At 41.0% G+C, this 19938-nt stretch overlaps 2 protein-coding genes across 5 annotated transcripts; both read left to right on the forward strand.

The window, feature by feature from the left end:
* Positions 1–1240: 1240 nt before the first annotated feature.
* On the forward strand, positions 1241–12157 carry sgo2 (shugoshin 2). Of its 3 annotated transcripts, XM_042319191.1 has the most exons (11): positions 1241–1653; positions 1966–2037; positions 2188–2285; positions 6409–6542; positions 6698–6873; positions 7149–7226; positions 8054–8127; positions 8236–8402; positions 8522–10849; positions 10933–11047; positions 11911–12157. In XM_042319191.1, exons 4-11 carry the CDS (start codon positions 6416–6418, stop codon positions 12047–12049), a joined length of 3204 nt encoding a protein of 1067 aa, XP_042175125.1. In that variant the 5' UTR covers positions 1241–1653; positions 1966–2037; positions 2188–2285; positions 6409–6415; the 3' UTR covers positions 12050–12157. The 3 variants fall into 3 exon arrangements, with proteins under 3 accessions (XP_042175125.1, XP_024262663.1, XP_024262648.1); XM_024406895.2 differs by lacking the exons at positions 1966–2037; positions 2188–2285; XM_024406880.2 differs by lacking the exons at positions 1241–1653; positions 1966–2037; positions 2188–2285 and adding an exon at positions 5802–6079.
* A 138-nt stretch (positions 12158–12295) lies between these two features.
* LOC112238323 (uncharacterized protein C2orf80) lies at positions 12296–18007 on the forward strand. 2 transcript variants are annotated; one of them, XM_024406911.2, is made up of 8 exons: positions 12296–13628; positions 13753–13834; positions 13982–14064; positions 14281–14371; positions 14957–15034; positions 15372–15459; positions 15676–15785; positions 17376–18006. In XM_024406911.2, exons 1-8 carry the CDS (start codon positions 13588–13590, stop codon positions 17427–17429), a joined length of 627 nt encoding a protein of 208 aa, XP_024262679.1. In that variant the 5' UTR covers positions 12296–13587; the 3' UTR covers positions 17430–18006. The 2 variants fall into 2 exon arrangements, with proteins under 2 accessions (XP_024262679.1, XP_024262673.1); XM_024406905.2 differs by having other exon boundaries at positions 12296–13834; positions 17376–18007.
* Positions 18008–19938: the final 1931 nt, after the last annotated feature.

Here is a 19938-nt window from a genome sequence, read left to right on the forward strand (position 1 = left end):
ATTGTGACAGCCTCGTACTGAACATATAATGCTTGTCAGGTTGATCGATTTTAGGATTTTGTGCGGTTCTGTCAGTGGAAAACTATCAAGCTCTCAACGAAAGTTCCACTCTTGCGTGCGCTAGCGTCACGCGAATGTTGCCGGAAATAAAAACACATTCAAAAAAAAAAAACCACAATTGCAACGAACTCGCTTCGACCACTGACGTTCCAGAATAAGGCAAACAGCGAGTCTGTTTGTTTGGTTACCACGGTAACTACTGTAGCTACCTAGCACACTTGCTAGCTACTTCAGTGAATGTTGAACACATTTCTACCGGCAAATGAACACATTTCTAGTGGAAAACGTGTTCATTTATAGCCATGGTATAAAAGGGATACTCAACTTGGGGCTCTATGCGTTCTCTGGAAAATGCAACTCGGTGGAAGGTCAAACACCTACCAAGTCATTCATTATTTTCCGTAGAATTTACAGCCCTTGGACCAAGGCTTGGTTGAGTATCCCTTACATAGGTTGTGTTCGTAAATTCACTCTGGCTATCTACTCCGATTTCAGAGCACTCTTGTTTGAGTGTGCCAGAATAATTTAATAACTGATGAATTAACGAATGCGCAATACTCAGTTGAATATGACCGAAGTTGTTTGTAAACGTAGGCAAAACACACGTAATTCAATTGTTGCAAGACGCAGTTAGTCACCAACCAACGCTATAGATAAGATGAAAACAACCTCATCCGCTCTGCTATGGCGCTCTGAATTTGCGAACATCAAGAGCGCACTCTGGCACTCCAAAGTGAATTCATGAACGCACCAACTCATGAAGCCTGTAGGCAACTACCTGTAGGCTACTCTAGCCATCTACTACCAGGTGATGGCTAGAGAGCACATGTCAATACCAGAGGGTATGTTCGATATATAATGCAACAAAAATGTGACAAAAACATCAAGAGTTTAAAATGCGATAGTAATTTAACCACAACAATTATTTGTATTTGCACTAGGTCATCATCACACGTACCAACACACGGGTGGATCCGTTCTGAACGCTTATTTAGAACCTCCAGTTTCGGTATGACGCAACAATCAGTATTTGAGCTGGGCACACTTTTTTCAGAAACATTTTGCACAAACACAGTCCTTACAAAGTCCAGAATGTGAGCAGTTTATTTTTTTGGATGCAATGTTCAGACATTCACAGAAGTAGCTACAGCATAATACAATCATCCAAACCGGAAAAATGTAGGCTACATTTGTCCTAGCACTAACAAGAGGAAAGATTGACATAACACAAGCGTCATATTTTTTTAACTCTCGGCTGACAGAAACTACAGTATGAATTTGCTAATAGCAATTACTATCTATAATTAATCACATCACGGGAAAGCTCATCATTGATCGAAATAACTGACACTCTCTAGAAATCGAAAGTAATCCGACGATGGATAGTTTCCGGGCGCCGCCATGCTTGTTATTGTCGCATGAACCAAAGATAATAAGAGGAGACTCCACTCAGTAAACAATGGACCTGATCGGACAGCTCAGAGCTTCTGCTCGTTAAGAAACAAATGGATTGGTGGAAGAGGCAGTGCAGGCCAGGAGCAAGGAAGGAGGGTGTGGTCAAGCAAGGCATCCCCCGAGGCTAGATGCCCTAAGGTTTTTATCAGAACAGGCATAGATTAGTTTCACATTTTTCTTTTCCCGAGTTTGTGGAATTTAAAATAAAAAAATCAATTCAAATTATAGCTCACAACTGTGCGGGGGGAGAGGGGTGGGGGCGCTAAGGATTGCCGTCACATATATCTACACACTTTCATACACACACATTTTTTTGTATTTTTGTATTTATTTTGTATTTGTATTTTTTATTAATTTAATTATTTATTTTCTTCTATTCCCCCCCCACACACACACACACACACTTTTCTTTCCTTTTCCCCCTTTTTCCTTTCCTCTCTTCTACATCAGTTTCAGCATTATGGACATGGGTGTATCTGTGGTGCATTTGGCCTGTCCCAGGGCTTCCGTCAGTGATGGGTTGTGAGTGGCTCTGTTGGTGAACTTCTGGCCAATGATTGACTGTCTATTGTTGATTGATGTCAGTCCAGATATGCTGTTAACGTAGTGATTGCTGATGTATCTTGGTAGTCTGTAAGCCATTTTTATTGCCATGTTTTGGACTATCTGTAGCTGATTCATCTGCTGTGGTGAAGCTGTTATCCAGGCTGGCAGGGCATATTCAAAGAGGGATCGGATGTAGCTGATGTAGACTTTCAGCACTGTCTGAGGTGAGGCTCCATATTTTCTTCCGCACAGCGTTTTTAGGTGGTTTATCTTTTTCGTCCCTCTCTCTCTCTATGTTCGCTATATGGATTGTCCAGTGCGTGTTCTTCTGGAAGGTGACTCCAAGGAATTTTGCTTCTTTTTCTACTTTTATTGTTTCACCATAGAGTTTGAGATCTATGGGTTTCCTTTTTTTTTTTTTTTGCTGGTGCATCTTGTGAAGAGGACACATTGGGTCTTTTGTGGGTTCAATTTTACTCGCCACCTGTTAGACCATGTCTTGATCCTTTCAATAGACTTCTGGAGTTTTTTTGCAGCAAGTTGAGGACATTTGGAGCTGGACCAGTAGCAAACTGTGAGACTTAACCTATGGTGGGTGGAGGGTAGTAAATATCTGATATGTAGAGTAGAAAAAGTAGTGGGCTTAGAACTGCCCCCTGTGGGACAACTGCTTCAGGGGTGAAAGGTGAGGATATTGCTGTAAGACGAGACAGGATGAGTTTTGCCTATTTATAATATACATATTGAAGTGGGTGTGTCGTCCACGATCATCCACTTCCCTTCATTCACTTCCGGAAGTTTACCCGAAAGATGAGTGAACCATTCCTTCACCTCATTATAACATCTTTGGTCTGACAGATTGCGTGACACCCAGAATGCATTGTATAATGTCAACAAACATGGCGCCACACATACAGTGGGGCAAAAAAGTATTTAGTCAGCCACCAATTGTGCAAGTTCTCCCACTTTGCCCCACTGTACATACATACAGTGGGGAGAACAAGTATTTGATACACTGCCGATTTTGCAGGTTTTCCTACTTACAAAGCATGTAGAGGTCTGTCATTTTTATCATAGGTACACTTCAACTGTGAGAGAAAATCCAGAAAATCACATTGTATGATTTTTAAGTAATTTTATTTTAAGAATGTGTAATGTCAGAATAATAGTAGAGAGAATTATTTATTTCAGCTTTTATCACATTCCCAGTGGGCCAGAAGTTTACATACACTCAATTAGTATTTGGTAGCATTGCCTTTAAATTGTTTAACTTGGGTCAAGCGTTTTGGGTTGCCTTCCACAATAAGTTGGATGAATTTTTGCCTATTCCTCCTGACAGAGCTGGTGTAACTGAGTCAGGTTTGTAGGCCTCCTTGCTCACCCACGCTTTTTCAGCTCTTCAGGTTTCAGGTCCTTTGCTGATGTACTGGGATCGATTTGCACTTTTCGCACCAAAGTACGTCCATCTCTAGGAGTCAGAGCGCGTCTCCTTCCTGAGCGGTATGACGGCTGCGTGGTCCCTTGGTGTTTATACTTGCGTACTATTGTTTTGTACAGGTGAACGTGGAACCTCCAGGCATTTGGAAATTGCCTGAGGCACTGTGTTTGAAGGTAGGCCTTGAAATACATCCACAGGTACACCTCAATTGGACTCAAATGATGTCAATTAGCCTATTAGAAGCTTCTAAAGCCATGACATAATTTTCTGGAATTTTCCAAGCTGTTTAAAGGCACTAAACTTCTGGTCCACTGGAATTGTGATACAGTGAATTATAAGTGAAATAATTTGTCTGTCAACAATTGTTGGAAAAATTACTTGATTCATGGACAAAGTAGATGTCCTAACTGACTTGCCAAAACTAAGTTTGTTAATAAGAAATTTGTGGAGTGATTGAAAAACGAGTTTTAATGACTCCAACCTAAGTGTATGTAAACTTCCGACTTCAATTGTAGCTAGTTAATGTTATATGTTGTTGCTATACTGTATCCAAAAGATTAGCCAGCTGGCTAGGCTATGGTTAGTTCTGGAGCTGGATTTGACATAAGTATTTAGGGGAAACTTTGCCACAGATGGATAGGGAAAACCAATATCCTTGCCATATATTGTTACGTCCAAAGTTTTGGCACGTTTCATAAATTGCTGCCGCGAATCCGCCATAGAAATATTAAATAACCTCTGGTTATATGGATAGCCTAACTATTTAACGGTTCAGACTAGATTTGACTTTGTAATGGACACGGTGCAACGGTTGGCAGGCTTCTAACAGGCTGCGCTACAGCAATGCCAAGTCAGCCTGTGCTCATGCCATGGCTAGGGAAAGTGAAATGATAGGCTACAATGACTTTGCTCATGATGCTGGCGCAAATGATACTGTATGGAACAACACCCTGAGCGCATAGGACACGAAACGAAACACTAACACAAATGTAACAACAGCACAACATAGATAAAGAAGTCTGTGGAATTTTCTTTCGCGGGTGGCTTTTCATTACTCGCGAAAAGGAAGAACTTTGCAGGTGTTTCTGAATAATAAACAATGCCATGCGGGTGGGTGATAACATTCAGATAAAAGCCCTGCCCTGAAACGAAACATAGATTACAAAGTATTAGCACGTCATATCACAGGGGAAACAGATGGAATTGGCATGGAAAATATCCAAAGTTACCACTTCGTATTTCCCCTTTCAACCCCAAATATGTCTTACTTCGACTAATTATTTCCTTCTCATTATATTTCCTTTGTTTGCTGAAGCGCGAAGGCGTACCTGAACGATTACGTATTGACTTAAATTGTTTCGCAACATCATGGATAAGATATAGGCATTGTCTTTAAGTTTTTGTGGGTGTTTAAAACTGCGAAAATATTTTTCCACACCATTGCAAAATTGGTAGAATTGCAGGAAATAAGCTTCAAAACTTTTCTCTCTGCCCCATGGAAAAATGAGTAGTTTTGCATTACATTTGTTAGAAAATCGCTAAATGTTTCTCTCGCCCCTACCTAAATCCGCTATTGATTTAATAAATCTCTTTGCCAAAATTCGTCCTCTCTCCCATGTCTTACTCGACTAGTATTTTTGAAAGTGTAAGGATTATTATTATTTTTTTCCCCCCACCTTTATTTAACTGGATAAACTAGTTGAGAACAAGTTCTCATTTACAACTGCAACCTGGCCAAGATAAAGCAAAGCAGTGCGACACAAACAACAACACAGAGTTACACATGGAATTAACAAGCATAGTCTATAACACAATAGCAAAAATAAAGTCTATATACAGTGTGTGCAAATGGCGTGAGGAGGTAGAAAATAAATAAACCATAGTAGCGAAATCATTACAATTTAGCAGATTAACACTGGAGTGATAAATGAGCAGATGATGATGTGCAAGTAGAGATACTGGTGTGCAAAAGAGCAGAAAAGTAAATAAGAACAATATGGGGATGAGGTAGGTAGATTGGGTGGGCTATTTACAGATGGACTATGTACAGCTGCAGCGATTTGTATGTTTAGCTCACATAATATAATTTAAATGTGTGCATTAGAGTGTCTGTAATATAATAAACGTGTAAAAACGAATGTAGACATGAATAATTGCATTTCTATAGCTTCCAAAACATTTTTACTTGAGGAGATGGCTGCCCTGTGGCTTCAATACAGCGCCCTCTTAGTCATCCAGGGTTTATAGACATGATTGGTCTGTTTACCCAGGGTTTATAGACATGATTGGTCTGTTTATCCAGATCTTATAGACATGATTGGTCTATACCCAGACAGGTCTAGAATTTAGAATGAGCGATCTGAGCTGTGATTAGCTCGTTGCAGTCCAAAGAGCACGCCTATTTTTTACTTGAAACAGCGGCGCCGGTTGGTTGCTAGAATGTTTATGTTTAAGCTGAGCCACCAGTAATCTAGCTAGCATGTAAATACAATTTGGTAACCTTTTCACCGGCTATATTAACGTTTCAATTACATAGCTATAGCAAATTCGTCCACTTTAAATAAGAAGACATAACGCCCGGTAAGTAACGTTAGCAAGTTAACGTAATCTAGCTATGCTAACTGTCTAACGTTAACTTCTTCATTTTGGCTAGCAAGTTAGCTAGCTAACGTAAACTAGGTATATTGTAGTTAACGATTATGATAACAGATGAAATGTCAATAAGTATCATTGCTATAGCTATCTAGATTACGTTAGTTCTGACAGCAGGCTATAGCTATTTTTAGTAGCGAAACTGCAGTTGTGATTTTGCATATTCATTTTGGTAGTTTGGAGGCGCATGCACATTCTTTACTGGTAGATTGATTGTCGACTAAAGGCTGATCAACTGTCCTTTTTTATGCTTCCAGGATCAGGATGAACATGTCAGCTGAGGGAAGGACCCTCCTCTCAACTATGTTACCAGGGAAGAAACCTATGCCCTCGAAGGCTGCTAAAAATAACTCCCTAACAGTGGCATCGAAGATAAAGACCAAGATTCTCAGTAAGTATCATACAGCTGCCATCACTAAATTGATGTAAGAGGTGGATTACCTTTTAATTTGTAATAGCCTATTGTTGGTTAATGACAGGTAACTTGGTAAATCATACTGCATTATCATATGTTTATTTAGAATTTCTGTTTCATGTATTTTCCAGACACATCCTCGTTCTTCAAGGTCTCCCTGAAGACTAACAACAAGGCTCTGGCTCTGGCCTTGGTGGCTCAGAGGGAGAGAAGCAGACAGCTTGAAGTGGAAACTGTGCACCTACGGAAACAAGTGGAGTCTCTGAATTTTGACCTGGCTATTCACAGATTCAAGCACAACCAACTGGTGGGTTAGAGAGGGACTCTGAGTCCATCTCTTTGAATAAGACATAGTGGGATCTAAATTTGGCTCCTTACCAGGTCACTTATTTAGAGGTGCTCTTCATAACAATATTGATCTATTTTCTCACAGACTTCAGTGTTAGTTTGACATAAAAGCATGGTAGTTGTTGACAGGTAATAATGAGAAAAATTGTTTATTCAACTTCTATAGCGCTATTCATTACATAAAGAAATCTCATGCTGTAAAGCAACAACTAAAAACAACATATCCTTTTACAGATTATAATCTTGAAAGACCTTCAACGCAACACTTTGGATAACTTGGAAAGGGCTGTGGACCTCTTCTCTGATGAAAATGTAAGTCCTCTTCCAGTATGTCCTCTATGCTAAACAGGGCTCTATACATTGCAACCATTTTACTCGCATATGCACCTAAAAGTAGATGTGTGCGAACTGAAAAAGTAGAGTATGAGCACATGTGCAAGTTGTGATTTATAGCTAAATAAATTGCTACCGTAGCTATTTTCAAAACTATTTATGCCATTTTGTTTCATAACTGGTAGCTAATCACACAGGACTCTACATAGTTATTTATCTCACCTTGTGCAACAGTATCTGCTCATACAGTAATATCTACCTCGGTGGTCTGGGGAGCAGCAACAGTGCCTGGGACCCTGTGCGCACTGAGTGTAGTGCTGAAGGATTCATTTTTAGAAGTGCACAGGCATAAAGTTGGTTGAGTTTACCCAAAAGTCTATTAAAGTGTGACTTTCTTCTTGTGTTTCTTTGCTATTTACATCGTTTTGTTCACATACTAGCTTGAACTTTCTCGACTGTTAGGGAAGGGACGTTGGAGAATCTCATTTTGAATGGGAGTCCCACCATTACCACGGTAACGGCTCCCGTCCCTTAAAGGGGCAGCTGAAGGTTTTTGTCTCACAAGTGAGTCAAATATTTGAGGGTGCATTGTACTTGATTGAGCATGGAACGCCCCCGAAACCTTTTATTCGTGAACTTTTAGTTATTTCTTATGAGTACACATTTCTTATTATTCAAATACATTCACCGTGCTCCTAATTAAAATAAAAAAAAATATATATTTTTTTTTTTACTTAAGAGCACATGCTCCTTGTAAAAAAATGTCAGTGTAGAGCCCTGCTAAATTGTTTTTCTTTCTGTCAAAGGATTCCCCTGAAATATCTGAAGACCGCAGTAAGCCACCCCCTGATAAAAAAGAGGAAAATGGTCAGATGGAGAGGTAATAATGAGACTCCTATTCATGTTTGCTGTTACAGCAATACAGTTACTGTCTTATTGTTAATTATTTCTGTTCACACATTTCCCCCCATATTTATTTTCATTCTAGGGTAGCGGTTCAGATACCTCTTATCATAGCAGAGCAGTCCAGGGATTTGGTGTCCCCTTCAAAACAGACCAGCATGAGCCAAGAGGTTGTAGTAAATGACAGAGGAAACACGTCCACAAATCCTTTTGGGACCCAAAGTAGGTCATCAGAGTCCAATGCCAGTAAAGGTAAGGGGGCTGGAGCATGGAGAATTCAGAACTACCCCACATTTTGAAATGCATGACCTTTCAGCATTAGGTTGGTTATTGAAGGTTTTCAGTAACTCACATGTATTCTTAACCTACAGAGAGCATTAATAAGATGGAGCAACAAGTGGACAATACTTTGAAATCGACCCAAAAGAGAACATCCCGACAATCCAGTAGCCTAAAAGATGAGGTGGAAAAGTGGTCAAAGATTTATTCTGACACTGGTCTTGACCCTATCCCAGCAGTCTTGCCTTCTGTTGTCTCCACAACTAATATTCTACAGCCCTCTGGTACTGATAAAGTTGTGCACCATCCAAACAGCTTAAAGATGGAGACCACATTGGCACTTGCAATAAAGACCACTGTCGGGGAAGCAGAGAAGACCACCATCAATGATACAGAGATGGAGATAACTATTGGGGACAGCGCTGCTGAAATCGTTACAGTGGAGACCAAGCCCAAGAAAGCTGGTGGACCGAAGAAACTGAAGGTGCCAAAGACAAAAATCCCTTGTCTATTAGTGAAGGTTGGAAATAAGAACTGTGGGCCAATACATGTTGTTGAGAATCTAGAGGTGAAGAGCTCTGCTGTAAACGTGGAGCTGCCGACAGCGATACAAAAGGTGTTTTCCCCAACACCACTACATACAGACAACCCTACAGCGGAGAGTGTGGATGTAGAACACCGAGAAGAGGACTTCATAGAGAACTCAGCCAGTGAGATAGAATCCCTTGTTGCCCGCAGAAAGACTTATGTCACCTCTCGCATCACCAAACACAAAAAACCTACCCGAGAATCCCATAAAACAACACAAGATTTTCCAAAAATGTTTGACCCAAGAAAAACTTTTGAAGTGCCTCTCCAATCCAAATCCCATCGAGGTGTCTCACCTGACCCGTTTGAAGATGACTTTTTCGATGACCCTGAAGCTCAGAAGTCTGTATTTAAACTAGCCGGGGCAAACCCATTGGTCATAGATGCCACGGAGAACAAAGTCACTAAAACTAAAGGTCACAAGACTTTTGTGATTTCTAATGAGCCTACATCTAGAAAGGGCCAGAAGAAATCCAAAGAACGCAGGAAGACTAAAGCACAGCCTGTCATGGTGGACCATGAATTACACATTGAAACAGAAAAGGATCCATTCCTTCTGCCTCAATCTCTCATTCAAGAGGAGTCTCATTCTCCTGAAGGGTGCCCAGCCTATGTAGACATGGATACCACCCTGCACAAATACAGGGAATCACACAGTGCTTCCAGACCTGGGTCCACTACACGGAGCAGTAAGAGACCCACCAGAGTGAAAGGCAGAGGGACGTTTGTGGTCTCTGTGAACAGGGACAGCTCCTCGGTGAACAGTACATTATTAGATGATGCTTGGGCTGAAAAGCTGGCTTGCACTCCGACTACAGGGTATGACTCTGTTGCAGAAGAAGGGAAAGAAACAGTCAGGGAAGAAAGCATAGATGAGCATCTGACTGGACCTCACCCAGATCACTGTCTAGCTGCTGGGCGCAAGACTACAGACTCTGGGGTTGAAGAAACTCCTGCCTCCTCTAAACGTCCATGGCTTGCTACCCAGGAACCTGCAAGGAATTCAGAGGGCCAAGAAAGCTTATGTGTTGAGGAAGAAATGCCCCCATGGGAGATCGGTGACTCCATTTCAGTTGCTGCAGAGCAAAAGCCCAAGAAAGCCAGGAGAGTGGAGACGGCAAAATCAAGGATGAAGACTGATTCACAGAAGGGTTACTGTCTTGCCCCTGTGAAAGAAAGGAAAAAAAAGACTAAAAGTAGCATCACTAAAGGATTGGCGCCTGGGGGTGCAGGTAATATTCTGTCTAGTAAGACTCTGGATAGCCAGAGTAGTATAGGTGTACGCACTGCAGCACAAAATGCAGAAGTACAGCCTGTGGCGGATCCCAAAGTTTTGCACGTCTTCACACACTCTGCCACCACTGAGGAGAGCTGTGAAACTCATGACCGTTTGTCTTCACTTGAGGTCCTGAGTCCAGACTTCAAAGTCAGCAGCTTCAAGCCCCGGTCCAACCATGGCCCTAAACCAAGATGTAGAGACACTTTTGTCATACACAATAGTTTTAGCGATTCCACCAGAAACAGGAAGAACCACATTGTTCCTGACTCCTTGTCCCAGGATGATGGTGACACAAACAGCAGGACATCTAATGTGTCATTATCAACTGTTGAGACCAACACAGAATTGCCTGACAGTGGTGAGGGAGTACGTCAGAGCCTGAGGGAGCTGCTCATGGACGATAGGCCTCTGTGGGAGTCCTCTGTGGATGTCAGCTGTTCAAATGAGACTGGATTTGACACTCCAGCCTCAAGCCCTAAAAGGGTTGCTTCTTCTGCTCACAAGGTTGCTGTATATAAAGAGTCGGCTGAGGTTATGGTTGAAAGATCTCCAGGTACGAAGGATTTTACTGTTGACTGTATTTTTATTTGTGTGAGATGTAGGTATTCTAATGGTTGTTTTATGTTTTACCAACAGTAGCAGAAAGAGCCCTAAAGCCACTAACCAACACCAACTGGACAGATGATGAAGACACAGGACGGGCCAGGCGACGGGGAGCTGCCATTAGCTACAAGTTGCCACCCATTAACTGGTGAGGAATGCTCTGGAAATGAAACTAAAGCTTAGCTTTAGTAGTATGTTATCAGTAGCTTGCACAGTGATCAGGTTGGTTTTGCTAGTGATCAGGTTGGTTTTGCTAGTGGTCAGGTTGGTTTTTGCTAGTGATCAGGTTGGTTTTTGCTAGTGATCAGGTTGGTTTTTGCTAGTGATCAGGTTGGTTTTTGCTAGTGATCAGGTTGGTTTTTGCTAGTGATCAGGTTGGTTTTGCTAATGATCAGGTTGGTTTTGCTAGTGGTCAGGTTGGTTTTGCTAGTGGTCAGGTTGGTTTTGCAGATTGGTTTTGCTAGTGGTCAGGTTGGTTTTGCTAGTGGTCAGGTTGGTTTTGGTCAGGTTGGTTATGCTGTGGTCAGGTTGGTTTTGCTAGTGGTCAGGTTGGTTTTGCTAGTGGTCAGATTGGTTTTGCTAGTGGTCAGGTTGGTTATGCTAGTGGTCAGGTTGGTTTGCTAGTGGTCAGGTTGGTTATGCTAGTGGTCAGATTGGTTTTGCTAGTGGTCAGGTTGGTTTTGCTAGTGGTCAGGTTGGTTATGCTAGTGGTCAGGTTGGTTATGCTAGTGGTCAGGTTGGTTATGCTAGTGGTCAGGTTGGTTATGCTAGTGGTCAGGTTGGTTATGCTAGTGGTCAGGTTGGTTATGCTAGTGGTCAGGTTGGTTATGCTAGTGGTCAGGTTGGTTATGCTAGTGGTCAGGTTGGTTATGCTAGTGGTCAGGTTGGTTATGCTAGTGGTCAGATTGGTTTTGCTAGTGGTCAGGTTGGTTTTGCTAGTGGTCAGGTTGGTTCTATCAGGCTATGATACCAGCCTTTGATTATTCAACTGTTGTTTCTTTCTTTTAACAGCAAAATGAGACGTGGAGATAAGTTCTCAGACACCAAGTACCTGAGTTCCCCCATTTTTAAAGTGAAGAAGAAGAAAAGACGACAACAGAAGGACACATATAAACCTGGCAGTTTGGAGAACATGCATTCAGTTAATTGACTTTATTCTGTGACATCTAATTGAATTCTTACACGTATTGCCAATGCTTTTATTGTTTTTCCCTTTTGTTTTAATATAAGTTTACAAATAAAATGTCAATACATTTTAGGTTGAAAATCTTTTTGTTAATATAGCACCCACTTTATTAGTCATGAAGGAATAAATAATTGAATAAGCCTGTAAGAAATACCACATTTTTTGTTTTGTGACAGTAACAGATATGTGATACAGCCATACATTATCTGGATGGTCCAGTCAGTCACCTAAGGGTAAGTCGAACACTCTTATGCAATAGCTAGTTGCCTCTAATGGTATATTTAAAGTTGTTGCAATATGATTCGACGGAGCATGTTACAAAACAACTTTAATTATACCCTTTGGGGCAGCTAGCTATTGCTTAAGGTTGTTCAACTCATCCTTAGGTGACTGACTGCACCATCTAGCTAATCTATGGCTGGATCATATCATGGTTAAGTGCCGACCAACGAACCTCCTTATGTTTCTAAAATAATCTGGACCTGTATTGTGTGAGTGATTGACTGGAGGCCCTGTGTGAATTATTCAGAGTAGGCTGTTCACTTAGGAGGCTGTGGTTGTCTTTCTGCTCCCCTCGGTCTCTACTGTACACAGCCTTTCCACAAGCAGGTGTCCCCTGAAGCGGCTACCGTTTGCAGTGTGTATTTTGGTTGGTTTATTTACATGAAACACATTTGTGATTTTGTGCTACTCTGACATTTGGAGTAGTACTGCAGTTTTTGGGTGTAACCATTGCTGATAATTCTGCATTGTGTGGTAAGTACAGATTGCTTTACAACATGAATGTGTGTCTGTATTAAAAATATGACCAACTGTAATGTTATATGGATTTAGATTGCCAATTTGATCATGTAACTCAGATTTGAATAAGCACCCATTTTACCATGCACATGCTACATAAAATGTTATGTAAATCAACAGTGACCTATTTAGGTCAACATCTCATTTTGGAGACTAGTTGTGGGAAAAGGTTGTGAGGCCAAATCTTTGTCAGGCAAAGTCTAGACCTACTTCTATTCACCTTGCTTTTGCCTTGCTTAAGCACTTCAGGCTGCACAATAATCGTCAGTGATTAAAGGTTTAGTAAAAACATATTTGTGTTCTGCTGGATGTGAGTTTAATGGCTTGTATCACATTTCCTGGACCCTGTGTAGGGCCAGAGAGGTGCCAGGTTCAAGACTACCCTGCAGTCTGCACTATGTCTTATGTCTCATATACTATGTCTTGTATATGAGCCCCAGCTGAGGTCAGTGTGGAAAACAGACATGCAGTATCATACTATATCATCACCTGTTGATTTCTTTCCATCTCCATCCTTTATCTACAATGTAACTTCCCTTCCTCCAATTTCTTACCCTGTTCCAAGATCGGTTTGTGCTGCCATGCCAACTCCTAGGGTCATTGTCAAGTACTTTGACGTTATATTTGCAAACCTAGTTTTGTGTAGGCTACAGGACCCCCAAGGAGTTATCCCTCTGCATGAGTAGCGCTATCTCAGAGAAATGGAGACAAAGCGACTGAGAAGAGACATTGAAGCCCTTCTGTGAGTTGCTTTCTGTGGATGATAAAATGATAGATTTAGAGGAATGGTGTGTGGGAAGAGGAAATTTAGATGAATTGCCATTCTATTTCTTCAGGCGCTTGAAAGAGTTTTGTATTTTGAACAGGGGAGATTACATTGGTCAGAAACTGAGGGAGAATGGCTTTGACCCCAAGGGGAAAGGATCCACTAGCATGCTGGATGACCTGGTAGGAATCTCAACACATGTTCTGGAGTGCACCATCCTCCACCAGGGGTTAATGTGGGATGTTATATACAGTTAAACCGTTGACTTTTTATGATTATTTCAACATTTATTCAAACCCTGTACTTAATGTGTCTGTACTTCCATCCAGGCCCATTATGACTTGGCCATAAGTGTTGCCCTTTGGTGGCTAGAGAAAGAGGAGCGACATGATGTGATGGACAGAGACATTGTGTAAGTACATTGAAACATTGACTTCCAAACACAATACCACTTGATTGTGGCGTCCTGAGTAACCTTATCTGAGACATGAAGACTTCTGCTAACTTCCTTATCAACTGCATTGGCTTTAGCTCTAAGCCAGGTTACTGTAAATCCCTTTATGACAACTGATTATATGAAAATTATTTTTCTAAATCAAATTGCATTGATTGACTTTGTTCCCTGTAGTGGAGTGGGCAGCCCAGGTTATAATGACCAGTACCCCAACCACCTGGAGAGAGAAGCCATGATCCTTTCTTCCTTCGCTGGGATGATCCTGGTGAGTAGACTGAGTACTTGGGCATACAGTTTGCCAGGGGTTGTGAGTCTAGCACGGCTCAGTCTGCAGTCTTACTGACCCTTAGTAACCCTTGTAATCTAGAAGCGTTTGGCAGAGTTGGGAGTCTACTACCACGGCTCAGTCCAAAGTGTCAATGACCCTTAAGCTAACCTCCCTTGTTACTACACAATGAATCACCAGTCTCCAAAGCCATGCTCCTCTGTTGCTAAACTTTGACTGAAGATACGTTATAAAGGTTTTGTATAATTTCCACCAGTCGTTTTGAAAGTAGTGCTCACCAGCCAAAACGGGTCTCAAGTACACAATTGTGTACTACGTCATCTATTTCGTATGATCCAGTATGTTACGCTTGCAATTCGTACAATGTTACAAATTTGTTGAGCTTAAGTTCCCATTTAATCTCTAAATCAGCTGCAACAGTATATTTCAAACTGGGCAGCATTGCCTAGTTCATGATCTTTCCCTGGGTTGACCATGTGGTCCTTTTATGATTATTGCGAATTGTGTTACTAACTATATTTCCCCTCTGCTCTAACCTCCGTTCTGTTGTCCTCTCTGCTCCAGAATAGCTTGCCTGTAAAAGACATTCTTGCCCTCTACACCACCAAACCGTCTGCCGCTTATCCCCACCAGCACTCCAAGGTAGACTGAGTTTTTGAATACTGCACATTTCTATATCCCCAATGTTAGTATAGCCTAATCCTACAGCCTAGACTTGTCTGTGTGGGAAGAAGGTATTATGGGGTATCATATATAACACACTAAGTGTATAAAACATTAAAAACACCTCAGTGTATAGTAAGTAAGTAGGCCTTCAGCCTCAGTGTAGTGTTATCTGGTCTATAATGATCATTTGCTGTGGTATAATGCTGTGTTGCTCTGTATACATATTCAGTAGGCCTAAATGTACCACAACATTATAAGACATTAATTAGAAGGTCTTAAAATAGAAAAATGTATCTGATGACTGTCTCTACAGAGCGCCATTGTTCATCCCTTCACCTTGTCCTATCACCCGTTTGCCATGCTGGGCTCATTCAAGGCCGTGGACCACTCCAGAAAGCACAGTATGTCAGTGTGTGTGTATGAGAGATGTGTGCATGTGTGTTCATCCTACACTACCATTTGTTAAATGCATCAACTATGCCAGTCTCCCTCTACCTTGCTCACATGTGACTTGCCTTTCCTCACTTGTGTTTACGGTGGTTTCTAGAACTTATGTAAGTTATGTAAGCACCCTGACCAGTATTGACTCGACCTTCTCTCGGATTATTTTCCTTCAGCCCAGAATTTGAAGCGATGGCTGTCTGTGCAGGGTAAACGAGGTGCTGCCCCTGATGGACGGAGGGCCTTGGTGCAGTCCTCCTCATCCACATCTAACTCCTTTCTCTGTGTGAGTGGCAATCATAGACATACACTCCCCTATGTATTTGGACAGTGAAGCTACATTTTTTTTATTTGGTTCTTCATACATATCTGTTTTACTGTTTAGAAATGAATGCACTTTATGTATCTAGTCCCCACATTTGAAGGTGTCATAAGTATTTGGACAAATTAACTTATAGTGTATTACATTCAGGAAAAAGTTTCATTTTTTGGTCCCATATTCTGAGCAGGGTCGTTCCACGAGAGTACCTTTTATCCCCCTTTGATATTTTAAGTAGAAATTGTGCACCAATATTGAATTTGAAAAGCCTGTTATATTAAATGCAGTGGCCTTTAATATAGACTACATGGAAAATCCAATAAATCTTGCTAACCTCTCACCATTACCAATCACAGGGACGTTTGTTCTTGGGGTATGATATTTATGCATCTGTAATTTTCTCACTCATCATTATTCATGATTAATTCATGATTATTCGTAATCATGGTAGCATCCACGTTAATGTAGAAGTGTCCAGAAACATATTATATTGTTATTTATAAACTGAGTGGTTTGAGACCTAAATGCTCATTGGCTGACAGCCCTGGTATATTTAAGCAATAAGGCACGAGGGGGTGTGGTATATGGCCAATACACTACGGCTAAGGGCTGTACTTAGGCATGACGCATCGCAGAGTGCCTGGACACAGCCCGTAGCCATGGTATATTGGCCATATACCAAAACCCCCCGAGGTGCCTTATTGCTATTATAAACTGGTTACCAATGTAATTAGAGCAGTAAAAATAAATGTTTTGTCATACCCATGGTATACGGTCTGATATACCACGTCTGTCAGCCAATCAGCATTCAGGGCTCTAACCACCCAGTTTTAACGGACCAAATACCACGGATATGACAAAAGCTTCATTTTTACTCCTCTAATTACATTGGTAACCAGTTTATAATAGCAATAAGGCACCCCGGGGGTTTGTTGCATTGTGCCTAAGAACAGCCCTTAGACGCAGTATATTGGCCATATACTACACCCCCTCGTGCCTTATTGCTTAATTATAATAAAAGTGACTCCAAAATGACACAATACATCATTTACCATTAGTTTCTATTGAGCACAACAAAATCCGAAACACAACCAAAACAAACTGCAAATGCATCCAACAAGTTTGTAGTCACAAGCTTGATGTAGTCATTGGAATATGGGACCAAATACTAAACTTTTGACTAAATGTAATACACTATAAGTGAATTTGTCCAAATAATTATGACACCTTCAAATGTGGGGACTAGATACATAAAGTGCTTTCATTTCTAAACAGTAAAACAGTATGAATCTACTGTCGCTTCATATGAAATATTTGATCTCAAATCCAAAATGCTGGAGTATAGAGCCAAATTAAAAGTTTTAGCTTCACTTTCCAAATAAGTATGTAGGGGAGTGTAGACTTGACATTTAAAGCAGTTGTGAATTTGATCATTATTTCAACAAACATCCCAACCTTGTTATAAAGTTGAAAAATACTGCTGGAATGGACTCTACTGCTTTCTTGTTTTGAACTAGAACTCCTCTTTACTGTCCATGTTTTCTGTCCCTTACACAGGACAGTGGTGAGTCCTTGAAAGAACAAGCAGAGCATTATGAAGGACCACACTAATCACTACGGGATTAAAGAAAGTCCTTTCCTCTTCTGTGTTACTACACCATTATTATATTGTTATTACAGGGTTATTCCTGTGTTATTACACTGGGTGAAATTTGTGATGTCCATGTTATGAGCCTGCTACTACTGGGCCTTCACATTCAAGGAACCCTGGCCAATAGTAAGTATCAATCCTCCAGTGTGTTATCATGTCACTAGGGGTTTCGTCTATATTTGGTTGTAGCTCAGACCATGTCCATCTATAAGCAATACAAATGTTTGACTACATCATAGACATTACTGTACACACTTTACTGTACAATAAACCATTCACTGTTTGTAACAAAGTTGCCTAGTTAAATAAAGGTTCAATTAAAAAATACATATGTATATATCAGTTATGTGACAATCAGGCATGTAGTGTTTAAGTGCTAATTATGGGGGAATTCTGACCTGAGTTAAGTGCTCCTAAATGCAACGTAATTTTTAATGCATTTTTTTTCTCTATGCATATTCTGACCTTGAGAATAACATGCCAATCACCCGCTATTCATTTGGGGTAGAGATCAAAGAGAGGAAGTTGTGTCAACATACAGTGGGGCAAAAAAGTATTTAGTCAGCCACCAATTGTGCAAGTTCTCCCACTTAAAAAGATGAGAGAGGCCTGTAATTTTCATCATAGGTACACTTCAACTATGACAGACAAAATTAGATTTTTTTTCTCTCCAGAAAATCACATTGTAGGATTTTTAATGAATTTATTTGCAAATGATGGCGGAAAATAAGTATTTGGTCAATAACAAAAGTTTATCTCAATACTTTGTCATTGCCAACAAAGGGTATATAACAGAGGTCAAACATTTTCTGTAAGTCTTCACAAGGTTTTCACACACTGTTGCTGGTATTTTGGCCCATTCCTCCATGCAGATCTTCTCTAGAGCAGTGATGTTTTGGGGCTGTTGCTGGGCAACACAGACTTTCAACTCCCTCCAAAGATTTTCTATGGGGTTGAGATCTGGAGACTGGCTAGGCCACTCCAGAACCTTGAAATGCTTCTTATGAAGCCACTCCTTCGTTGCCCGGGCGGTGTGTTTGGGATCATTGTCATGCTAAAAGACCCAGCCACGTTTCATCTTCAATGTCCTTGCTGATGGAAGGATGTTTTCACTCAAAATCTCACGATACATGGCCACATTCATTCTTTCCTTTACACAGATCAGTCGTCCTGGTCCCTTTGCAGAAAAACAGCCCCAAAGCATGATGTTTCCACCCCCATGCTTCACAGTAGGTATGGTATTCTTTGGATGCAACTCAGCATTCTTTGTCCTCCAAACATGACGAGTTGAATTTTTACCAAAAAGTTATATTTTGGTTTCATCTGACCATATGACATTCTCCCAATCTTCTTCTGGTTCATCCAAATGCTCTCTAGCAAACTTCAGACGGGCCTGGACATGTACTGGTTTAAGCAGGGGGACATGTCTGGCACTGCAGGATTTGAGTCCCTGGCGGCGTAGTGTGTTACTGATGGTAGGCTTTGTTACTTTGGTCCCAGCTCTCTGCAGGTCATTCACTCGGTCCCCCCGTGTGGTTCTGGGATTTTTGCTCATCGTTCTTGTGATCATTTTGACCCCACGGGGTGAGATCTTGCGTGGAGCCCCAGATCGAGGGAGATTATCAGTGGTCTTGTATGTCTTCCATTTCCTAATAATTGCTCCCACAGTTGATTTCTTCAAACCAAGCTGCTTACCTATTGCAGATTCAGTCTTCCCAGCCTGGTGCAGGTCTACAATTGTGTTTCTGGTGTCCTTTGACAGCTCCTTGGTCTTGGCCATAGTGGAGTTTGGAGTGTGACTGTTTGAGGTTGTGGACAGGGGTCTTTTATACTGATAACAAGTTCAAACAGGTGCCATTAATACAGGTAACGAGTGGAGGACAGAAAGAAGAAGTTACAGGTCTGTGAGAGCCAGAAATCTTGCTTGTTTGTAGGTGATCAAATACTTATTTTCCACCATAATTTGCAAATAAATTCATTAAAAATCCTACAATGTGATTTTCTGGATTTTTTTGTCTCATTTTGTCTATCATAGTTGAAGTGTACCTATGATGAAATTACAGGCCTCTCTCATCTTTTTAAGTGGGAGAACTTGCACAATTGGTGGCTGACTAAATACTTTTTTGCCCCACTGTATACACTGTATTCTGCCTTTGACTTAATTCCCTCCTAATTCCAATTCCTTTACACGTGAGCAATCTGTCGGTTCCAAGTGGAAAAAAATCAGCTTTTTTCTGATAACATAATTATCCATGCACGGTAATTTACACTTTGATGAGAGCTAAAAAAGCTAGGTAAATTAGTAAACCGTTTGGGTAAGAGGATTGTAAATGTAAATAACAATTGTTTTAGATCTACTATATTTTACTTTGTGATCGCTGGAGACATGTGAAACCAGTCATATGGCCTTATAGTTTGCAGGGAGGACATTTGGAGACCCAATCAAATGACAGTATAGCGGAAAATTTC

Source organism: Oncorhynchus tshawytscha, linkage group LG03, assembly GCF_018296145.1.
Source record: "Oncorhynchus tshawytscha isolate Ot180627B linkage group LG03, Otsh_v2.0, whole genome shotgun sequence".
Taxonomy (NCBI): Eukaryota; Metazoa; Chordata; class Actinopteri; order Salmoniformes; family Salmonidae; genus Oncorhynchus; species Oncorhynchus tshawytscha.